This window comes from Citrus sinensis, chromosome 8 (genome assembly GCF_022201045.2).
Source record: "Citrus sinensis cultivar Valencia sweet orange chromosome 8, DVS_A1.0, whole genome shotgun sequence".
Classification (NCBI taxonomy): domain Eukaryota; kingdom Viridiplantae; phylum Streptophyta; class Magnoliopsida; order Sapindales; family Rutaceae; genus Citrus; species Citrus sinensis.
The window spans coordinates 29,813,031-29,833,573 of record NC_068563.1 but is presented as its reverse complement, the minus strand read 5'-3'; the positions used below and the strand labels follow the sequence as shown (position 1 = coordinate 29,833,573).

The window sequence follows — 20,543 nt, the reverse complement described above, 5'->3', positions numbered from 1 at the left end:
ATAATAAATGAACAATATAAAATTAAATTTATTAATAACTTAAAAATAACAAATCAGAATTCACTATTTCGTCGCCGTCGCCGGCGAGTTCAAAATATTTGGTGACAACTCTGATACCGAAATATTCAGATTTGAATGACCTACGGAACCGATCAAATTTTGTCAACACTGATGGTCGTTTGGTCTCGCAGAACCACCAAAAGAAGCGGCGGCATTATAACTCCACCGAATAATGGCGGCTCATTTAGGTGCACCGCCACCTGATTTCTTGTCGTCGACAGCCGCTGAGATTGATGAGTTTGTGGTGGGGCACCCCACGCAGTAACTCTTAAATGGCGATGTTATGATCCTGCCACCCTTTGCGTGGTATTTTCACCGTCATATAGCCTAGTTTTCGGATAAATGGACCATCATTGAATGGTCGGAAATTTTAAATCCGATAGCATGTGATTTGCCAGCGTAGCAGTACTTTCTGCATTCGTCGACGCGACATTAAGAGGCCGCCAGTGAGTTTTTAAATTATATATGTAATTTATTAATGGAATTGTATATTATTTTAATACTCTTCGTATTGATACTAATACTTTTGTTTGGTTTCAGACTTTAGAAAAGCTCTGGCCAGAAATAGAAGCTCAGGAGACGTAAATTTGCTTGAAGTCGGAAATGGGGAATCTAAAATGGCTTTTTGAATAGAGTTCTTCGGACATTCGGCTCTCCTACAGGTAAACAGTATGACTGAGCTCTATAAATTATGAGATCAAAAGAGGTGTTCTCAAAGATTAATGTGCTCCTTTCCTTTCAAATATAACAAAAAATGGAGCTTCCTAGCATTCTTCATCTATATAGTGCACTTGCCATTCATCTCTGTAATCGATTCCTCAGTCAATCCATCTCATAACTCAAATCTTCCAACGAAAATATTTATCGTCAATGAAACTGTTCTATAGCAGGCTTTAATTTCTAGGACAAATGATCTAATAAGCACTAGATTCAAAATCTCACTCTATATGTATTCATTTCCAATGAAGGATTGATTATATTTGCGGGCTGGTACTAAATATTCAATTTACCATTTCAGTATACATTAATTAGATTATCATATATATGATTCGTGCAACAAATTTTACCGTACCACGTTTCTAGGCCTCATGGACTGGGAAACTTTGCTTTCCTCCTCCATTGACTTTGATTGATTATTTATATATCGGCTGCCGGATCCTGGTGATTTGCTATCAAGTATAGTATTACTAGTAACTAATACGGAAAAAAAAACATATGACAACAAAGAAACAAGATCGAAATACACATTAGGTAAAGGACGAGGAATCTTCATTCATCTTTTCGACTATTTTCTCGTTTTAATTAAGGATTAACTCCCTTTCTTGAACGGCCAGCATTATTTATCTAATTTGGTATCTTGTCCATAATTTTTGCTTGTGAATCAAATAACCTTGTGATGACAAGAGAAGCCAAAGCGACTGAGCACTATGAATTATGGGACCAAAAGAGGTGGCATCGGAGCCTAATGTCTCATTTCCTTTAAAAAAAATTTTAAAAAAAAAATTCTAATCCTAAAAATGCAGCTTCCTAGAATTCTACAACCATCAAGTGCACTTGCCTTTCTTCTCTGGTGTACTTCCATCACCATCGTAGCCAGTTCCAACAACATAGATCATCTTACATTACTCGCCATAGTGTCACAGCTTCATGATCCACTTGGAGTCGCAATTTCATGAAGCACTTCTGTAAACTTATATCAATGGAGGGGAATAACCTGCGGCAGTAGGCACAAAAGAGTGACTAAATTAGACCTGGGAAAGAGCATAGGAGGTTTCTTATCTCCTAATGCTGGGAATCTCATTTTTCTCAGGTACATCAACTTTGCAGACAATGGCTCCAGGGTGAAATTCCCAGTGAGTTTGCTCGTCTGCTCAGGCTTGAAAATCTAATACTGGCCAATAATTCTTTTCCCCGTAAAATACCAACCAAATTACCCCATTGCTCCAAACCTCATCAGCTTTAAGGTGAAGCACTGGCCCAGCTATGTGCAATCGAGGATTTAGATCACCAGAACAGCATAAGGCTCTAACTCAGGAAATGTATTTATAATTATACCGTTGACATCTTTGAATCTTTGAGGAAGCTTCAGAAAAGTGGCATGACCCACATCCCTATTAAACAGAGGAGAAAGCAAAACCGGGTTGATTGTAGATGGAATTAACAACTCGTGATCTGAAAATTCAAATACAGTGCTGATCCTATCCTCATGAATCAGTAAATACAGCACGAAACCCTCGAATCCCACATCAGAAGTTAAAAATATGTATGAAGGTAGAGTCAGCTCTTTAGCACCGTCAACCATGGACACACAAAAGAAATCGAAAGCTAACCCGGTAACTTGGAGGGAGCCTGAGTTAGAGCGGGATGATACAATATTTTTAACATTGGGCAAGTGACTTTCCACAACCAGTGTATTCTGGAGATTTCTTTAAAACATCTGGAAGAGGTGGATCTACAGGAGGGAGGTCAATGATACAGATTCTTGGTTTTGAATCTGTTAGTTATTTGGTGTATGCATCAACCCAAGGAGCGAACGATAGCTTCATAGACAGGATAGTGACTGAAATTCGATCATCCTGATCGATTAAAAGGCTTCGGAAACTCAAGGGTTGACATAAGGTGACCAATTCCTAGTGATGGAATGAATATGAGCTCTGCTTTCTTCATCTCAGCTTTCAAACTTTTCCTTCTTGATCCGCCAATTCCGCTCCTCTATCCTTATCTAAAGTTATGCTTCGTCGTCCACAAGCTCAAAAGCAAGAAATAGAAAAGTCACATACGAATGGTTGATGCTTTATCCACCACTAAGCTACAGCAAATCTCTCACTTCAAGAAACATTTACAATAATCACTGATGGGCCCTTTCAAATCGATAGGCACAACCCACCATGTCATGAATAATTCTATCGGAAAATAATAAAATAGAGGAAAAATTAAAGCTGCCCAGAACTATAAACTGTGTAAGGTTACTCAAATTGTAACATAAACCCACAAAAAAAGAACAATTTTTTTAACGAAGGTTCACACACTTTTTTTTTTTTACAGTAAATTTAAGAAATTGAAAATTTCACAAACCAATCATCATTTGTTATCATAATCAACGACTTCGGATTCAGTCACCGAGCGCGAGTGCTGAACAATCGCGCGACCAATCGAATTGATCCACTCCTCTTTCTCCTTCTCAGTATCCGCCACAAAGTACATCGTGTATTCCCCCGTGGAGAGCTCGAAGGCGAAGGGTTTGTTCAGAAGGTCCTCGGCGCCCCTGACGGTGAGGCAAGTGCCCACAGGGATGACGCCACGTGGAGTGGAGCCGGGGGTGATGTTGTGGGAGTCTTTGAACCAAAAGAGCTTGCCTTGTTTCAGAATGAACCAACGGCGGCGCCACGTTTTGATGTAGTCGCCTTGCTTTGTTAACCAGCCCGATCGCTCCGGGTTAGACCAGAACTCTATGCCTGTGTAATCTTCCGGGTTCGGGTCCTGACCCGACAAGGCACGCCAGATATTCTCCATTGAAGTTGAAGCACTTTCTACTGAATTGGCAGAGTCCTCTTTTCTTTTGTGCGAGCGTGTGTGCGAGAGAGAGAGAGAGAGAGAGAGATTTTGTTGTGAAAGAGTTCGAGAAGTTTATTAATATAAATGAGAAACGGGAAATTAGTTTAATGTCAGTCGGTACGACACGTACAGAGTATGCGAGGAGGAGTGATACGCTGTCGTTTAGCTGCCAGTTCAATCTCAGTTTTTATCCAGTTGTAAAAAATCAGTGACATAATTTTCTTCTTCTAACCAGTAGTAGATCAGACATTTCGCAAACCAAAACCAAACTTTCACTTTCATCAGAGTTAGACGGACAGCCGACAGGGCACCCACCGTAATGATTACAATTACAAAAACATACATCCCTTGGTGGCTTGGTGCTATATAATATCACGAGAAAACGACGTCGTCCCACCACATTACACTGTTAAGATAAGACTTACGAGCAGCAAGTACCGAAGTACTTCTTTTTCTGATAATGATGATATTAGGTGGTTCTTGAATAATTTAGGCAGCCAGAGTATAGATAATTCAACGACTCTGCAAGCAAAATTTAATTTAATTAAGCATAAAGAAAAGCAAGTTGTTACTCGAAGTGACTTCAAAAATACGTTGCTCGTTAACTTGACAGGCAACAGAATACTCCAAGCAACACTGCCTTTCCCTGAATGCAAATGTAATTCAATCCAGCTGCCTTATCATTTGATAACACAATAAGCACACATGGAAGCTCCAAAGATTTAGCTATGTGCACAGGCCTGCTTTCATTTTTAAAAGTAGAAGATTTTATTTCATAGGTTTTCCTTGATAAATTACAGTTGAGTATTTCTTCACACTATCAGATACATCATGTACAAGAATTTCTTAAGATCAACGTTTGAGCTTCTTTGCTATTTCAGCAACATACTTTCCCTGGTGAAAGGCCTGTTGGAGTTCTAGATCTGTGGGTTGGCGGGAACCATCTGCTGCAAATGTTCCAGCGCCATAAGAAGAGCCACCCTTCACCTCATTCATCTCAAACATGCCGCTGCCAAAGGTGTAACCAAGTGGAACAAACAGCATACCATGATGTGCTAGTTGTGTTACGGCAGTCAATCTGTAAAACGAGTTAAGGGGCAAACAATCATATACCAAATTTTCTTTACGAAATCGGATTGAAGAAGACATGCAATGCATGAAGACAACAAATTATGAGTAATGTGTAAAATACCAACAGCAATAAACAACAAAGGTCCTTCAACATATGACAACGGTAACGCTCTCCAAGATCAATATGCGCAGAACAGTTAATAAGCCTCTAATGAAGTAACTAGATAGAGTCATTTGGAACTCACGCAGTAAGCTCCTGGCCTCCCCCATGAAAACCAGTACTCCAGAAGATTCCAGCAGGTTTGCCAGCAAGTGCTTGTGATGCCCATAGCTCATAAGTCGCATCAAAGAAGGCCTTGCACTGGGCTGCCATGACCCCAAAACGAGAGGGAAACCCAAAGAGAAAACCATCAGCCTCCTTTAGCTGGTGGGGCCTGATCACTGGCACGTCATTTGTTTTAGGAGGAGCTTTCATCTTTTGCAAAATCACACTGGAAAGTGTCTCAGGTACCTATGTATTCCAATCAAGTCAAGGAAAATTTTGCATCATCAAATGGCCTCCTAAGGTCTTTGGCGCTCCTAGAGCATTTTTCATTATCCATTCACAAATTTGCCGTGTGTGTGTGCATATCATAATGATTGGTTGAAGCATACACACGGCAAGAAATAACTGGAAAAAGAGCAATGCATTCGGAACACCCAAGAATTTTCCTTTCCTCTTAAGCATACTACTCATTTTTTATAGTTTCTAATTCTTTCTATCAGTAAAAGATACCTGCCAAAGTGTTGCTTCAACTCCCAGAACAGAGTTAGCTCCTCGCTGCACTTCCCTCGCCATAGTCTCCACATGTCCATACAAAGAGTAATACCTGTGAAAAGCCAAAGGATTAAGATTATAGGAGAAGAAAAAGAAAGAAATGAACCAAATTAACTTAATTGTGATTGCTCCCACTCGTTTGTGTGTGTGTGTGTGCGTGCGCGCGTGTGTGTGAGAGAGAGAGAGAGAGAGTACACTATGTAAATCTTGGTGGCCATGGTATTTACAGACTTGATGGAATCTAAGTAATCCTGATAGAAGTGTCAGTTGTGCCTATACACAAACCTGACTGCTCTCCTGCAATGAAGACAAACCAATACTATTATACATAATATGCACATTATCTCCTTGGAAAGTACAAAGTCATCAAATGATTCAAATCCTCATTGGTAGCGATTGTGTTTATAAATACCACACTCCACATCTTAGGATCAAGTGTTTTATGAATAAAGAACCGTAATGTTCATGGATTAAGATTTCTTCCAACCACTCTACATGTAGAATAACGGCACCCATTCTACATACATAACTCCAAGGTCAAACCAAATATTATCAACAGGTTTAAAGCCCACCTAGTTGATAGATGCTTAAAATATTATCAAGAAAACGAGAGAACCTTTTGTAACTGTCATGCTGCTGCTCAATTTCGATAGAACATTTAACATCTCTTGTGTTTGTGGACTAGTGATTACAAAAATGTTTGATAAACAGGGCAGTTAATGCCACTCGTATATGGCAACTAACTAATAATTCCATTTCACAGCAATTGTTAATTAAAAATCAACTTCATTTTCCTGTTGGGGGTTTCATATCATATTTAACATGATCTAAGCAACCCACCTCATATATTCAAGAATTCAAATGATTAACAGTAAAGAGGACTCACAGGTTACAAGGCAACGAATGGCTGGAGTTTACGAAGGAACCGATGATGAAGCTTTTAAATTGTAACGTTGGTGTCCTCTTCGAAGCAAGCAGGGACTCTTTAAGCAGCGAACATTGAGTTTGAGTCTATCCGGTGTCGGTTTTTATTTAAATAGAATTTTTCCGTGTTAGTTAAAACTTTAGCCGCACATATTTGTAACCTGACTTAAATGCCCCTTCATCTTCAGCTGTGATACACTCCCTGAAGGGATCTCCAGTTTAAACCCCGATTGGAACAACACCAACCCTTCGAAGTTCAGCTGGATTTACCTCCGAGATTTAATATCATTTCCCTCAATTATTATAGTTTGGAAAACATAAGTAATATCCATTTATAGTCCTTTTTTAAATAAAAAATTAATCCATTAAATTGTTTTATAAAACTGAAGAGACATCAATTATTGAGTTCTAAATTATTTAGGTCACGGTAATTATTTTTTCTTCCTTTCTTTTGAATTGATTGTAAATTTTAATATGTAAATAGCAACGAATGTCCTAGTTTATTTTCCTACTACTGGTGAAAAAATGAATTGTGAATCATTTGGTTCAAGGATACTTTAGATAGCCTCACAGGTCACAAGCGTGTTCGGCAACTTTTGTGACAACTTGAAAGTTGAAAATTTTGGCGTGGCCGAGAATAAATCAATCCACGTATTATCAAAACGAGCCTTGGCGGGCAATAAATTATTCCACGTCCAGAACGTGCGTGCTACGTTTACACCAACGAAATCTCGTCCGCCTCCCCTGCACACTACGTCTTTTTATAGGGAGGATACCAAAAAGACAGAAACCTTAACTTAAAACTGAAGAATGGTTTTAGAGTGAAACTAAAATATTTAAAAAACGTTTTGATTCATCAAACCTCCAATTGCTCACCAAGCATCACATGAGGCCTGACATTATGTTTTACTACTCATACCGTTGGCAGAAATTTGCACCAACTACAAGCAAAAATGCCTCAAGCCAGCGATTTATGATCAGAGACAATATCAGCAAAAATCAAGGGACTCCATAAGGCGTAAACTTTGATCATTTATCAACAAATGAGGACTCTGCAAGATCAATGGCACGCGCAATACCAGCAGCTTTGTTCTCGCACTCTTTCTGTTCGTCATTAGGGTCACTGTCAGCCACAATTCCAGCCCCAGCTTGCAAATGAGCGATCCATTCCCTTCGCTTGTCCACATCTTTGTATGAATACATAGTGTCATAGCGTGTAGCAGTTGGGAAGACTATAGTTCTGAGAGCAAGGGCAATGTCCATGTCACCAGTAAATGAAATGCCTCCAAATCCACCACTATAAGGCCCGCGCCTGGTGACTTCCAGCTCATCAATCAACTCCATGGCTTTCACCTTAGTTACAGCAGAACGGATAATGAAAACCACAATAACACGAATGAAGGTTTCGGGTTTTATCTTTCTTATGAGATTGAAAGCAAATCAATAAATAGAGAATCTCTAAGAATTTAGAAGAATGGTAAATCAAGGAAACACTCCTGTGAGGTACTAAGTGTACCTTGGGTGCTCCACTAACGGTCCCAACAGGTAGTGCTGCACGCAACGCATCCCAGCTAGTTAAATGATCGAGCAACTCGCCAGTTACCTGCAAAGATAAACAGATATTGTCAGCTCACTGATTGAGGAACAGATCATAATAGGAACACTTCTATGTGAATTAGTTTAAACGACATGGAAATTGCATTGAACTTTTTGTTATTGAAACCAACAAAATAAGAAGATATCCACAAATTTCAGAACTCATATCCACAAGCAACACCTCTATATTTCAATTTGTGTTGATTTTAAGTAAATGTTTGCTCAGGTATGCGATATAAGTGCAAATTAACACATATTCCATTAATAACGTGTGACTAGGAATACATACCGTTGAGCTTATGTGCATAACATGAGAATAATGTTCAATATTCATGAGCTTTTCAACCTTCACAGAACCAGATTTCGAAACCTGCAGACACAGCCAACCTCAAAATCAAATCTATGGCCCCAAACCAAGATGGACAAGTTCATGAAACATGAAAAAGAAAGCTTAGAAAAATGTAATTAGCAATTAACCTTTCCAACATCATTCCTCCCCAAGTCAACAAGCATAATGTGCTCTGCACATTGCTTTTCATCATTCAAAAGCTCCTTTTCAAACACTAGATCTTCTTTAGGTGTCTTGCCTCTTCTAACAGTGCCAGCAAGGGGTCGATTAGTAATCTTTCTCTGCAAACAACGATAAAATGTGAAGATCTGCATTCATCATAGCAATGCAAACAAAAATTCTGATAGCATAAAATAATAAATTCAGATCAACTTGCAGAAGCACAGTCGGTAAAAAATTAAATAGTCATTATGTCTTCGTAAAATCATAACATCAAGGGGAAAGAGGAGAAGAATGTGACTTCAATCATCCCGAAATTCCATCACATATTACTAACCTTCTTCACACGTGTAAGAATTTCTGGACTAGAAGCAACCAGTATACACCCTCTAGCCTGATTAGAGAAATAAATACATAAACACAGATTTTGGAAACTAAACATTATTTCTCCAAAAAGCAGTATTAGGGAAAAGCGGGCAAACTTGCAAATAAGTCATGTATGGACTTGGATTGACAATCCTCAGTGCTCTGTAGATTTCAAATGGGTCTGCAAAAGTTCGCCTTTCAAAACGCTGACTTAATACAATCTGGAAAATGTCACCAGCAAGGATATGCTCCTTGGCCTGCAATACAGCCTCCTTATATGCTTCACTTGTCATGCTTGAACTCTCCAATTTAGGACCAAAATGGCGAGTGTGTAACTTTATTGAACCTTTGCGGAGCCGTGGTCTGAAATTGCATTATAAATAAAATGTCAAACTGTTATCTTGAAGAAACAATAATGAAGTAAATGATACTAAACATTCAGCACACAAGTAGTTACTCACGGAACAATATCATGTACTCTAGCTACCAAGTTTTCCAACCGGTTCATTCCGTCGTTAAAAGCCTCCTGAACAGATGAATATCGATCTAGTCGCACCCAATGAATTACATATGCTTTCTGAGGTCAGCAGAATTGCAGAATTAAGAAACAGGAAATGTACTCACAAAAGAAATTACCCAACCGACTCCAGTAAAAAATTCCAATAAAATGTAAAGGTGGCAAGCTTCACCCACATATATCTAACAAGAGTGATGATACAGCCACAAACTCTTGTACAAACTGATGTGGCATTAATTCGTTGGTTCAATGAAAATATAAAATAATAGAAATAAATCATGTGAGACAAGAGATATTTAATTCAACTAATGAATTAACGCCACATCAGTTTGTACAAAATAAAATTGTACAAGAGTCTGTGGCTATATCATTACTCATCTAACAATGGCCTAATGACAGAATTCTTGAGATCTACACAAAGACAAAGGGAAAACCCCAGAGCATGAGCATCTTTTTTTTTCCCCAAAAAAATTAAACAATTTGTTATCAGAGTAAAAGTACCTTCTCTACATGATCAAACACAATCACATCATCATAAAGGCCTAGATGAACATCAGGAAGATTTCTATCATCTTCTGGGGCACTAGAGAATGGCAGCTTTTTTGTCTCCACATAGCGAACAGTATCATAAGAAAAATAACCAACCCATCCACCTGGCCAACAAGACAACTTATCAAATTAAAATTTATGCACTGATAGCACCCCTATTCACCGAAAGATCCATTACTTAGGACTGAATTACAAGTAATACCAAAGCACTGTTTTGCAGTAACATGATAAATAGATCTATGCAGGCATTTGAGACAAGTAAACATGGAAGAATGTTAATCACAACAGAAAAGACCTATAATTTAGTAAAATTAAGGAATGACTTACAGTCCAATAAATAACACTCCCCACTTCACACTGAGAGACCATAACAAAAGAAATGTGTACAATGAGTTGAGTAACTTGCAAATTTAATCACAAACTGATCACCGTTTGCAGACAACTAAACCAAGCAAAAACTAAGCCAGAGCTGCTTTTGAAACATAACTTGAAGATTGGGCTACAATATTAAGTGATCCACTAACAGAATAAGTTGTTTATCAATTTAATTCTTACCACAAAATGCTTCTGGAAGTTCATCAATAAGTTGAGGTTTCCATCCCTCCATGATTCTCCTAGGAACCACCATTGGATCGTCCACAATCTCCTCTGTTCTCTGACCATCCTTATGGTCCAAAATTGTAACCATATTCTCCTTTGCTACAATTTCTATAGCTGGCTGAGCTCCAACAACACTATACCTTCCCTAACATAATTAACCCCAAAATAAATAAAAAAGCGGACCACAATTGCATGATAATAGAAAGAAATAAGTACAATGAAGAAGTAGACTAAACAGCTTACAATACTGGAAGCTTGCGAACCAGGCTCAACCGACTCAAACAGAAAGCTCGGAGCATCTCTATCATCCTCCTTAACCAAACACCTGTATGCAAGAACTGGAGTTAAGTGGTCCGAGAATATGCACCGGTACAAAGGAATTAAATTCCCCTTCTTCGAAGCTTCTTGAAATTTTGCTAACTGATCAACTGGAATTGCACAATCATTAAAGAGGGAAAAAAAATCAACAAATTAGATTAAAGATACTGTAGGGCCATGCATTGGGTGCTTAAAAAACAGAGAAATAGATTCCAACAAAATGGAATATTCTGAGCTTTAATCAACATGAAACAGAAACCCGAATTAATTTATTTCCTTTTCCTCCAATTATTAGCAAGAAAAATCTAAGAGTTAATTCATTTTTTTCAATTTTTTTTTTTAAAACCTCCAATTACAATCCTTCAAAGCCAAGCTTAACCAGGTAGTCGTAGCAGCTGATTCAAATCAATAAATTAATCTACCAGATCAGCATGAATTATTAAAACAATCTTAGCTTGCATTTCCTTCTTGTAGCAATTTGACTACTTTTAACAATAATAAAAGAAAAAAGGGTAATTCATTATCTTTCTTTATTAAATTTAGTAAATCCAACACTTTAACTGATATCAAAGAGAAATACAATTGCAAACCACGAAACTGAATCTTAAAAGTGCGAGTGAATACCGAATAAAAGAGAGGCCGAGGCAGCGCATGTAAGTGTACGGGCACGATAGCTGGAGCTGGTAAAAGAGAGGGACTTTGAGCGCCATTTTGAGGAAGCAACTCTGTAGTTAAAGTTAACGGAGACAGTTGAGGAGAAACCGACGGTTGACGGAAGTTGAGAGGGCGTGAGGGCTAGGGTTTCCATGTGCAGAGCATTCATTACTGCTGCCTCCTGAGTGATGTTTTTTGATAAGGCAGAACAAAGAATGCGATGTTTCCGTCACATAAGATAAAAGAATGCATATATATATATATATATATATAGTTCCTTTTACGAGTGCATGTTTGTCCACATTTGAAGCTATGGATGGCAACCCATTGACGGAAATGGGTTTTGCAAGTCCAAGATCAAATAAAGCAGAAACAAAATCTTATTCCTTTTCATCCGCGCCGCCCCGGGGGGGGCGGCTGGGGAAGAGTCTTGTCCATTTTATTTTATTTTTAAGGAAAGTTATATTATTAAAAATTGAAAACTGAAGTGCTGTTTTTCTGTTGTCCCTGTTAAAGAGTCTGCACCCCCGAATGATACCATACAGTGTTGATTGAATTCATTTGAAATTGGGTTTAGTTCAACGTAATCTTTTTTATTAAAATAATAATAATAATAAAATTGCATGAAATCATTCATCTTCGCAGCCATATACCAACCACTACTTTTCAATGGCCAATTTTCATTTTAAAGAATGATTACGTGGAACCCACAATTCAATTTGACTGCTAACAAGGATGATTTTTTTGTTTGTTCGTCTATCAAATTAACCGCGATATGGTTGATTGTTTGTACTAGTATTTTTTTTTTTTTTTTTGGTTTCATTGATTGTCCAAAGTTTTTTACCGGAGATCCATGCAGTCAGGTTCAGCCACACCGAGAAAATAGTACATTATACAAACAAATGAAATGGCTCTCTTCATATATATAATATGGAGAAAAAAAAGGGTACAATTTAGCTAGTAATGTAGCTACAGAAGATGTATAAATCTGTATTGAATTTGCCTGCTCTGTATATACATTTATATCTCCCACATTTGGAAATTGCGAGCTCTTAATCCCGTTTGAGAGAGTACGCAACCCTTATCAGCATAGTTATTGAAGACAATTTCTAAAGAAACGAACTCCCTGCACAATCAACATAAATAAATAAAAGCAACACGTTAGGCGACATGCCGGGATGAAGATACTCAGCTCCAAGGGAGAACAAATCAACAAAATGAAAAAGCACATAAAAGCAAAAAATTTAGAAGCTAGATGTTCTCAGTCCGTACCTGCAATGCAAAAGTGATGTCTGATTCATCTGCTTTCAATGTTACTCTTTTTAACTTATCATCTCGGCCTACTTTGAGTACCCCCTGCATTGATTATATCTCAGCATCATTTTCATAATCATATTTGAGGTAAAAAGAATTTCCTCATACTGAACATCGAGAGTGTTGTTTAGTTACCTGGTCATGTAGCACCCTGCACATACTAAAAAACTCTAGAGTTCCAACTGGTGGGATTAGTGATGTTTTACAGATGTTCATGTATGATTTATTTAGCTGCAAACACATCCATGTAACAAACCTCAGATAATGATAAATTCAATATGTTCTTTGACTCTATTTATGCCAAGCAAGTGAGAAACTCACCTCCCCTACTGTCATATCTTTCTTTCCTCCACGGAAGAACTTCACAGCAGAGCAAAGTAGAATCTGAAATTGTAGTATCATACAGAGAAGAGTTCATGCATCTAGAAGATTGATCTGAGGCAGCATTGTAATTGTTATAAATGTTAAATGCAAAAATTAATATGTTGTTAGCGAGAACTTACTTGTTGATGCTGTGGAAGAGACTTTATGGTATCAACCACAGGCGATTTAAATGTATTTGATAAAGCAACAGCCATATGATCAACCCTCACCTGTCCACAATTCAAGCTTGTTAGATGACATCATAAAATTTGTAAGAGTCAGAAAGTACCATATTAATAAGTTTTAATCCAAGACAGATGCATATGGTACTAATAGCAAGAAAAAATTATTTGCCTGAGAATTGAAGAATTCAAAAGCTGAAGCTGCCTGTTGATCAAATAACCCTTGCTCGGCTGAAGCTGAGTTCATTTTGCTTACCGATTCTCTCATCTCTGCTTCTAGAATCTCAATTGCACTCCTGGAAGAAATTAAAGAAAAATATTGATTATGTTGTCATTTCTTTAGGTTATACTCAATAGAGCTTGTACAATATGATAAGTAATCCTATAAGAGACTGACCTGCAAACACTCAGAGCTTTACGCATGTCTCCAGATGCAGCTGCAACTTTCTGTTGTATTTGCAAAAGTTAGTGCCAAGAGTAATATTTCGAAAGATGAAAAGTGGAGATCATTAACTAGACTATGCTAAGTACAAGTACGACTCACTCTGGCACAGAGTTCCAATGCTTGTGGCTGAAACACAATGTAAGAAAGTTCCTGTTGGAAGAGAATAACAGCTATGAAAAAAAATAATCTGGATTTATAATCTCCTCTATTTTGAATACTATGCACAAGACCAGAAGCACGTATCTAGAAGGAATGTCGATGACACTGAATATTTTGATTATTTTTAAGCCAAACTTTGGTACAACCATTGTATGAACAAATCAATAGCAGCTTGGCTGTTTATTGGAAGAAAAGAAGGAACAAAGTAATTACCATGAGCCTCTCCTGAAGTATTCTGATGATTTGATCTTTAGAGTAAGCCCGAAAAGTGACAACAAGAGGTTTGCCTAGCAAGAAGAAATTAAAACCAGCCAGTTAGCACTTCTCCCAAGCTGCTGCAAATATAAAATTGGGAAGGGTGCCAATCTAAGGAGATATGAAGAGGGAATTTCTAGAAAATTGTAAATCTAATCAAAAGATAATTTATGATTTTTTCAGGAAAATACTATAAGATCAAATAATGACTCACAATTCATTGATTGCAGCCTAGGAAGAAAGCGATCTGCTAGATCTATGGCATTTGCTATGCCTGCAAAAGCAAAGATGGTATAAGTTCATCTCTTGAAGACAGTTAACAATTGAGGATGTGAAAAATATTAAGATGCTCATTCAAAACAATCCCACAGAACTGGAGAAATTTTCTCAATGAGATATTTGCTGCAAAGTGTACCTATCAGTATAAATCTAGAAAATGGGAAGGTTGTAAGCATGAAAAGATCATGGAGGACAGCTCGGTCTCTAGTGATCAAATAATCCAACTCGTCAGCAATTATTAGCCTGCAAAAAGCAAGCTGAGGTTGAGAATTGTGCTTCTGGCAAAATTGCGTCTTCTACTTACAAGAATAGCATGAAATGTCTCAAAACAATCCATAAAATGATTCATCAATTTCCAAAATATCTAATTGAAGCATGTCATCTTGAATTGTACAACCAACGCCAGGCACTGCATGCATCTCTGCGTGCGTGCTTGTAAGGCAGGCAGAGACTATCATGGTATATGGATGAGGATAAGTCTCTTACATCATCTTCATGCCAGATGAATGCAGCTTTTGAGAATACAGGTTCTGAAGATGTTGTAAAGGTGAAGTGGAGCCATTAAGTTTCTTCCTTGGTTGGAGTTTAAGAAGAATCTGTCAAGACAATCACTATTTCAGCATTTATTATTTCTTAAATCTTGACATTAGGCAAAAGAAACTCTTCTTGTTTGTACCTTGCTGAAAATTTCAGACGTGTTTGTAAGTGAAGTACAATTTATGGAAAATACTTCTGGCTGCTGAAGACCTGCCTGGTAGAGATAACAAAAACTTCATGATCATGGATGTTCAGAAAGCAGGATAATGGTAAGATGATTCAGTAACAGGCAAACTGATACATGGTGACCTGTATATCATTAAGTCTTGCAAGTTGAAAACATTCCTTGTGACACATAATATTTAAGGGAAGCCATAGTGGTTTTCAAAATCTACACGGCATATTCCTGAATCATACAAGTAACAAACATATGCACAACAACAAGAAGGCAACAGAAACCAGTTGACAAGCACAATAGCTTAAAACTAGATCATCATTTAGGATCCTGAAAAACACCCAACAAAACACCATAATCAATTCCGAAAAGGTAACACTAGTGGCTGTGATCATATACCTCTTTAGCCCAATCAACCAAATAATGCTTCACTTTCTCCATTGACAATGATTTGCCAGTCCCCGGGCACCCACACACGTACAAACTCCCTGCTTTCTCTTCTTCCAAATTCTTCTTGCAAAACTCCAAAACCTTTTTCTGCTCATCTTCACGACAAACAATAGTAGATGGTGCAGTTGACACATGCAGTGCCTCCCTAACCGCACTCATTTGCTCCACATCTAAAAGTTAAATAATTATAGCAATTTTATTATACTCGGATCATTTACTCACAAATTTATCAATTTCATGTACAAAATCAACTGAGGATAATTAACAATTAAACAACTATAACCATTTATCAGGGCAAAAGTCTAAATAAATGCATAGATTAATAACTAATAAAGCTTACCTTGAGGGTTCCAATTTGGTTTAGATTTAAAACTGTCACATAATTTCTTCTTAACCGGTGATTTACGCGCACTCATTAGTTTTTCATTTATCTCCATTTCAATTCCCTGCATTTAAGAATTTAAATAAATGAAAAAAAGGCACAGAAATCAATCAAATCAATAACAATGCTGTTGACTAACGTTGACTAATCGGTAAATCTTAGGTTGTTAAGTGCTAAATTACTCACATTAGCCCCGCTGTTTGGACTCGAATTGACGCATCGACGAGGCGGTTTCAACTTCATCGGCGTCGAAATCGGGCTCATATTCTCTACAGCCGCGGCGTCAGATCTTAATCTCCGCTTCTGAGGGGTTGAACCGCCGTTGGATCTGGCGACCTCACCAGCATTCTCCGATTTGACGGCCATGATCGAATTGTGACTGGCGATGGCAGGCATTATTTGATATCCTTTTTTTTTCTCCCCTATAATGTAAATTTGGCGCAATGTGTGTTTGGATTCTGACAAAATTTTGTTGATAGAATGGGTTAGATAAAAGGCGGGGAAATGTGGGCAAATGGCGGGTTTTCGGCTTTTAGCGCGAAACTTCAACCGCAACAAATTCGTCTCCCGCGCTCTTCTTTAATAATTTTGAAGTGTTTGTAGCAATGGGACTGTTGCATCAGACCTCCAATTCTTGGCCCAATTGTGTTGGATCCGGCTCGCCCGCAACCCTCTCTTAAAATTGGGGTATGTGTGTGACAATCAAATCAATAACATTTACAAAATTAAAGTATAAAATTTGTACATCGATAATTAAGGTGTGAAAAATATGCCTAAATTAATTTTGATATTAATTATGAATACTTGGTTAAATAACACATACTAATGAGTATCACAACATTTGGTACATTAATTTAAGATAATTTATATTTCAAATTTGTATGCGTAGTAATATTTATGTGACAATATGCATTAATCAATATAGTCTTATATCGTGGTAAAAAACGCATAATTTTCTCTTGAAAGACCAAAGTGTATTGAGAGATGTTACATATCCACTCTTATATATTTCAAGATCAATCCATTTTTAATCTAAGGATTTAGATTCTGGGCTCTCCTTATTTGATTGTTCTGCATTGTAGCTTTATATCTTTAATAATTGTTATTATAGACAAAGTTTTCCATACAATCACACATACATATAGAGAGATATGTTTGGAAATTCTTAGAGGATTGAATAGTCATACTCAATGAGTAATGATAGTATCTTAAATTTTTATTCAAATGATGCGTAATTTTTAAGTGATTAATAACTCTTTATAAGATTTGAGTGAATTTCAAATATTAATGAATGTGATATTATTTAGAATAATTTTTGAAATAAAAAATAAAGGACTTATAGCTCTACTCATATTCAATTCATCGAGGCACTATAAATAAATAAATCTTATGAAATGGCCATGAGCCAAGCTACGACAAGTACAAATAAATATGCGATTTGAAATGTGCATACACTGATATTATTATTTCCATGGTAGCATCAATGAAAAAGTTAATGAATTTGTTCACACCAAGTTGTGGTCTCACTATAATAGTAGGTGAACTTTAAGCGGAAGCAGATGTATAAAAATGTATCGAATTTGATTGATGGTACGTATATGGTACTGAATGCACAACTATTAGTAGAGATTTTAAAGGAGAAAAAAGAAATAGATGTGCTCGCATCAAATCATGCAACAGCTCTTAAAATTGATCGATATATACACTTGCGTTTATGATTTTGCAATTTCTATGGATTTTGTATGGATTTGAATGGCCGAAGCACCTGGAGTTCAATGGCGTAAAATCAATCAAAGGAAAACAGAAAACAACTGAACAAGGCTGGGTCCCCAGAAACGACATCTTCGGCGAAAGGGACCACTTAGTCACTTACATGTCCAAGAGGGGATGGCTACTCACTCTTAGATAGGGGTGGGCATCGGATCGGATTCGGATTTGAAGGTAAATCCAATTGGATGAAATTTGTGCGATCCGATCGGATTTGGTTCGGATCGGATTGGATTTGGATCAATCCAAATCATCCGATCGGATTTAAAGTCGGATTGAATTCGGATGAATTTTTTTCCAATCCGAATTATCCGAAATCCGATCGGATTCATCCGAATCCGAAATTGCCCACCCCTACTCTTAGATATTTTTTATTTCACTTAGACCCAAAATATCATCACTGCTCCGTGAACAATTTGAAGATAATATATGCAGTGAATATAAAGCACAAATTTTCCGACTTAAAAAAAAAAGTTAAATACAATCTAATAAACAAGAGGACAAAATTAGTTTTGTTATTTTTATTCAGATTTAACATCATAGAGTATGCTTGTGACGAGCCGACTTAAATTTGAATGTACAACGTTTAAAATGTTTGATGAGCACACACTTAATAACTATTGATATATTATTCCACTATTGACAATTACAATTGATTAATTAGGGGTGGGCACTAACCCGCTCAACCCGTTTGATTTTTTATGGGTCGCGTTGAAATTTTTTAACCCAAATCTAACCTGTCAACCCATGTATGTATATGTATATATATGTGCGTGTGTGTATATATATGTATGTGGGTATATATATGTGTGTGTTTTATTATATAAATTTTGATATATAGCATTTTGTATTAAACAAGACTTTAAATTTATGTGCTAATAAATTTAATTATGTACTAATAATTTGTGTTTCCATTAATTATGTACTAGTAATTTGATTGTTGAACTTTGAAATGTTGGATTTGTGTTGTAAGGATTTTAATATTTGTGTTTTTTTTTCAATTAATTAATTTATTTTTGTTTAGATTAAAAAAAAAATTTTCAAAAACTCAACCCAATTTGCAGTTCCGCGGATTGGGTTGGGTTGAATTTTTTCAACCCATTCTATATGCGGATTAGGTTTAGTTGATATTCAACTCGACTCAATCTTACCGGTGCCCACCCTTAATTAATATTCCCAACCCCGGCCCAATCTTAAATCTAGGGTTATATTAGCAAATAAAAAAATGACAAGGGGTCCAAGGAAATCACAGGTTAGAATGCATGTTTGGTAATTTGAAGTAGAAATAAAAACAAGGAAATTGATGAGAGGGCAACGTATATAGATGACTAATAAAAGGGATTTGATTGGGTGGGAGAAGAGGATGGAAGAGAAGATAAGGAGATTGGCGTGGCATTGGCGTCCTCATGTCTTTGTCCGGTCCTTTAGTTTTAGCCCGTGTGAATTTGAGGCCTCTCCCGGCTTTTTCCTTCTGTTTTGGCTCTTCTTTAGCTTAAAGCCAACAACTTAACTCTCGCCGCGAACAATCCATTGCCTCTTTTTCTTTCCCTTCTCTGAATGCCACGACAAGTTATTAAGTTATCTCAAAGATTTCCTTTCGATTCTGATTCCACGAAATTTGATTCGTTTCATATATTTATTTATTATAAAATACACACACACACACAAATGTATAACAAGTGATTTTCTAGTTCAAACGCCTGCGTACGCGCATGCACTGATGTACGTACTTAGTGAGAAATTTAGTTTTAAGCATGGCAAGTTGAAAGCAGTTCAGGCAAAATCCTTGGAGAAAGAGAGTTAAAGCTATAATGGAATTGACCCAGGACATGAAATAGAAATGAAGAAAATGGACTTTCACGTTGTTTGAGGATGATCAAACGGCTGAAAAGGAGTATAGCTAGCAAATGTATCATGCGATCGCTGCTGCATGTACATATATATTGCTGAAGTTGGTTTTTGGGGACTAACAGCACAAGCCCTAACTCAAACACGAATCGAACGCAATTCTCAATAGTTGTCAACTAAAAAATACGGTTTGGATACGCCGGAGGGACTTCAGCGCAGAGAAGAGAAAATGAATTGGTCAAACTGGAAATAAGCTGAAGTTTAATAGATTTTGGGTGTTGCTACTGAACATCATGTAAAAAGCGAGTGGTCAAGTGGTTGTTAGCTAGATAGTCTTCGGTTTAATTTGCTAACTCCTTTTTTTGATGCCCTCTTTGGTTTAAATAACCTCTTTTAGTAGGCAAACTATTTCCTTGATTTTTAGCCCATACCATCCTCTAGTGATAGGCGCTTTTCACTAGTTCGCAAGCGGTTGAATGGATCCCTTAAAAATAAGACACATTCTTTCTAGTAACTCAAAAAAGGACCAATGGACCTTTAGTCTAATAGGAGAAGTCTTTTACTTGTTAACTCCATGAGAGCATTATGAAGGTTAGTTTAAGTACTCCCTCAATCATCAATTAATTGAGTGGAGACAATTTTTTTCGAGACAGTTTTTTCTTACAAAATGTAACAATCTGATATAATATCAGTAATAATCTGTGTATAACAGAATTAATATATATATATATATATATATATATATATATATATATCCTTGTGCACAACTACCCATCGTATCAGAATTGAGACAAGGAAATGAATTCTCTGGTTTTGTGATGTAGTCAGATTTATGAACAAGTGTGCTTCTAG

At 37.0% G+C, this 20,543-nt stretch overlaps 4 protein-coding genes across 4 annotated transcripts; all 4 read right to left on the bottom strand.

The window, feature by feature from the left end:
• Positions 1-3,006: 3,006 nt before the first annotated feature.
• Positions 3,007-3,681, bottom strand: LOC102615650 (pleckstrin homology domain-containing protein 1). Its single transcript, XM_025101895.2, has one exon. The coding sequence runs from the start codon at positions 3,571-3,573 to the stop codon at positions 3,142-3,144; it is 432 nt and encodes a 143-aa protein (XP_024957663.1). The 5' UTR covers positions 3,574-3,681; the 3' UTR covers positions 3,007-3,141.
• A 678-nt stretch (positions 3,682-4,359) lies between these two features.
• Positions 4,360-6,703, bottom strand: LOC102615358 (probable NAD(P)H dehydrogenase (quinone) FQR1-like 3). The gene is made up of 5 exons (XM_006488436.4): positions 6,390-6,703; positions 5,699-5,800; positions 5,462-5,555; positions 4,932-5,197; positions 4,360-4,693 (listed from the first exon to the last, which is right to left on the bottom strand). Exons 2-5 carry the CDS (start codon positions 5,719-5,721, stop codon positions 4,468-4,470), a joined length of 609 nt encoding a protein of 202 aa, XP_006488499.2. The 5' UTR covers positions 5,722-5,800; positions 6,390-6,703; the 3' UTR covers positions 4,360-4,467.
• A 557-nt stretch (positions 6,704-7,260) lies between these two features.
• LOC102614769 (anthranilate synthase alpha subunit 2, chloroplastic) lies at positions 7,261-12,079 on the bottom strand. The gene is made up of 11 exons (XM_006488434.4): positions 11,506-12,079; positions 10,807-10,991; positions 10,519-10,708; positions 9,916-10,067; positions 9,359-9,474; positions 9,014-9,260; positions 8,869-8,925; positions 8,501-8,653; positions 8,313-8,393; positions 7,944-8,030; positions 7,261-7,780 (listed from the first exon to the last, which is right to left on the bottom strand). The coding sequence occupies exons 1-11, from the start codon at positions 11,702-11,704 to the stop codon at positions 7,457-7,459; spliced, it is 1,791 nt and encodes a 596-aa protein (XP_006488497.2). The 5' UTR covers positions 11,705-12,079; the 3' UTR covers positions 7,261-7,456.
• Positions 12,080-12,387: 308 nt separating this feature from the next.
• On the bottom strand, positions 12,388-16,629 carry LOC102615076 (cell division control protein 6 homolog B). The gene is made up of 16 exons (XM_006488435.4): positions 16,263-16,629; positions 16,035-16,140; positions 15,644-15,864; positions 15,209-15,283; positions 15,019-15,128; positions 14,669-14,775; positions 14,468-14,527; positions 14,212-14,285; positions 13,939-13,989; positions 13,792-13,841; positions 13,567-13,690; positions 13,353-13,442; positions 13,171-13,233; positions 12,985-13,080; positions 12,808-12,891; positions 12,388-12,661 (listed from the first exon to the last, which is right to left on the bottom strand). The coding sequence occupies exons 1-16, from the start codon at positions 16,470-16,472 to the stop codon at positions 12,629-12,631; spliced, it is 1,554 nt and encodes a 517-aa protein (XP_006488498.2). The 5' UTR covers positions 16,473-16,629; the 3' UTR covers positions 12,388-12,628.
• Between the last annotated feature and the right edge of the window lie 3,914 nt (positions 16,630-20,543).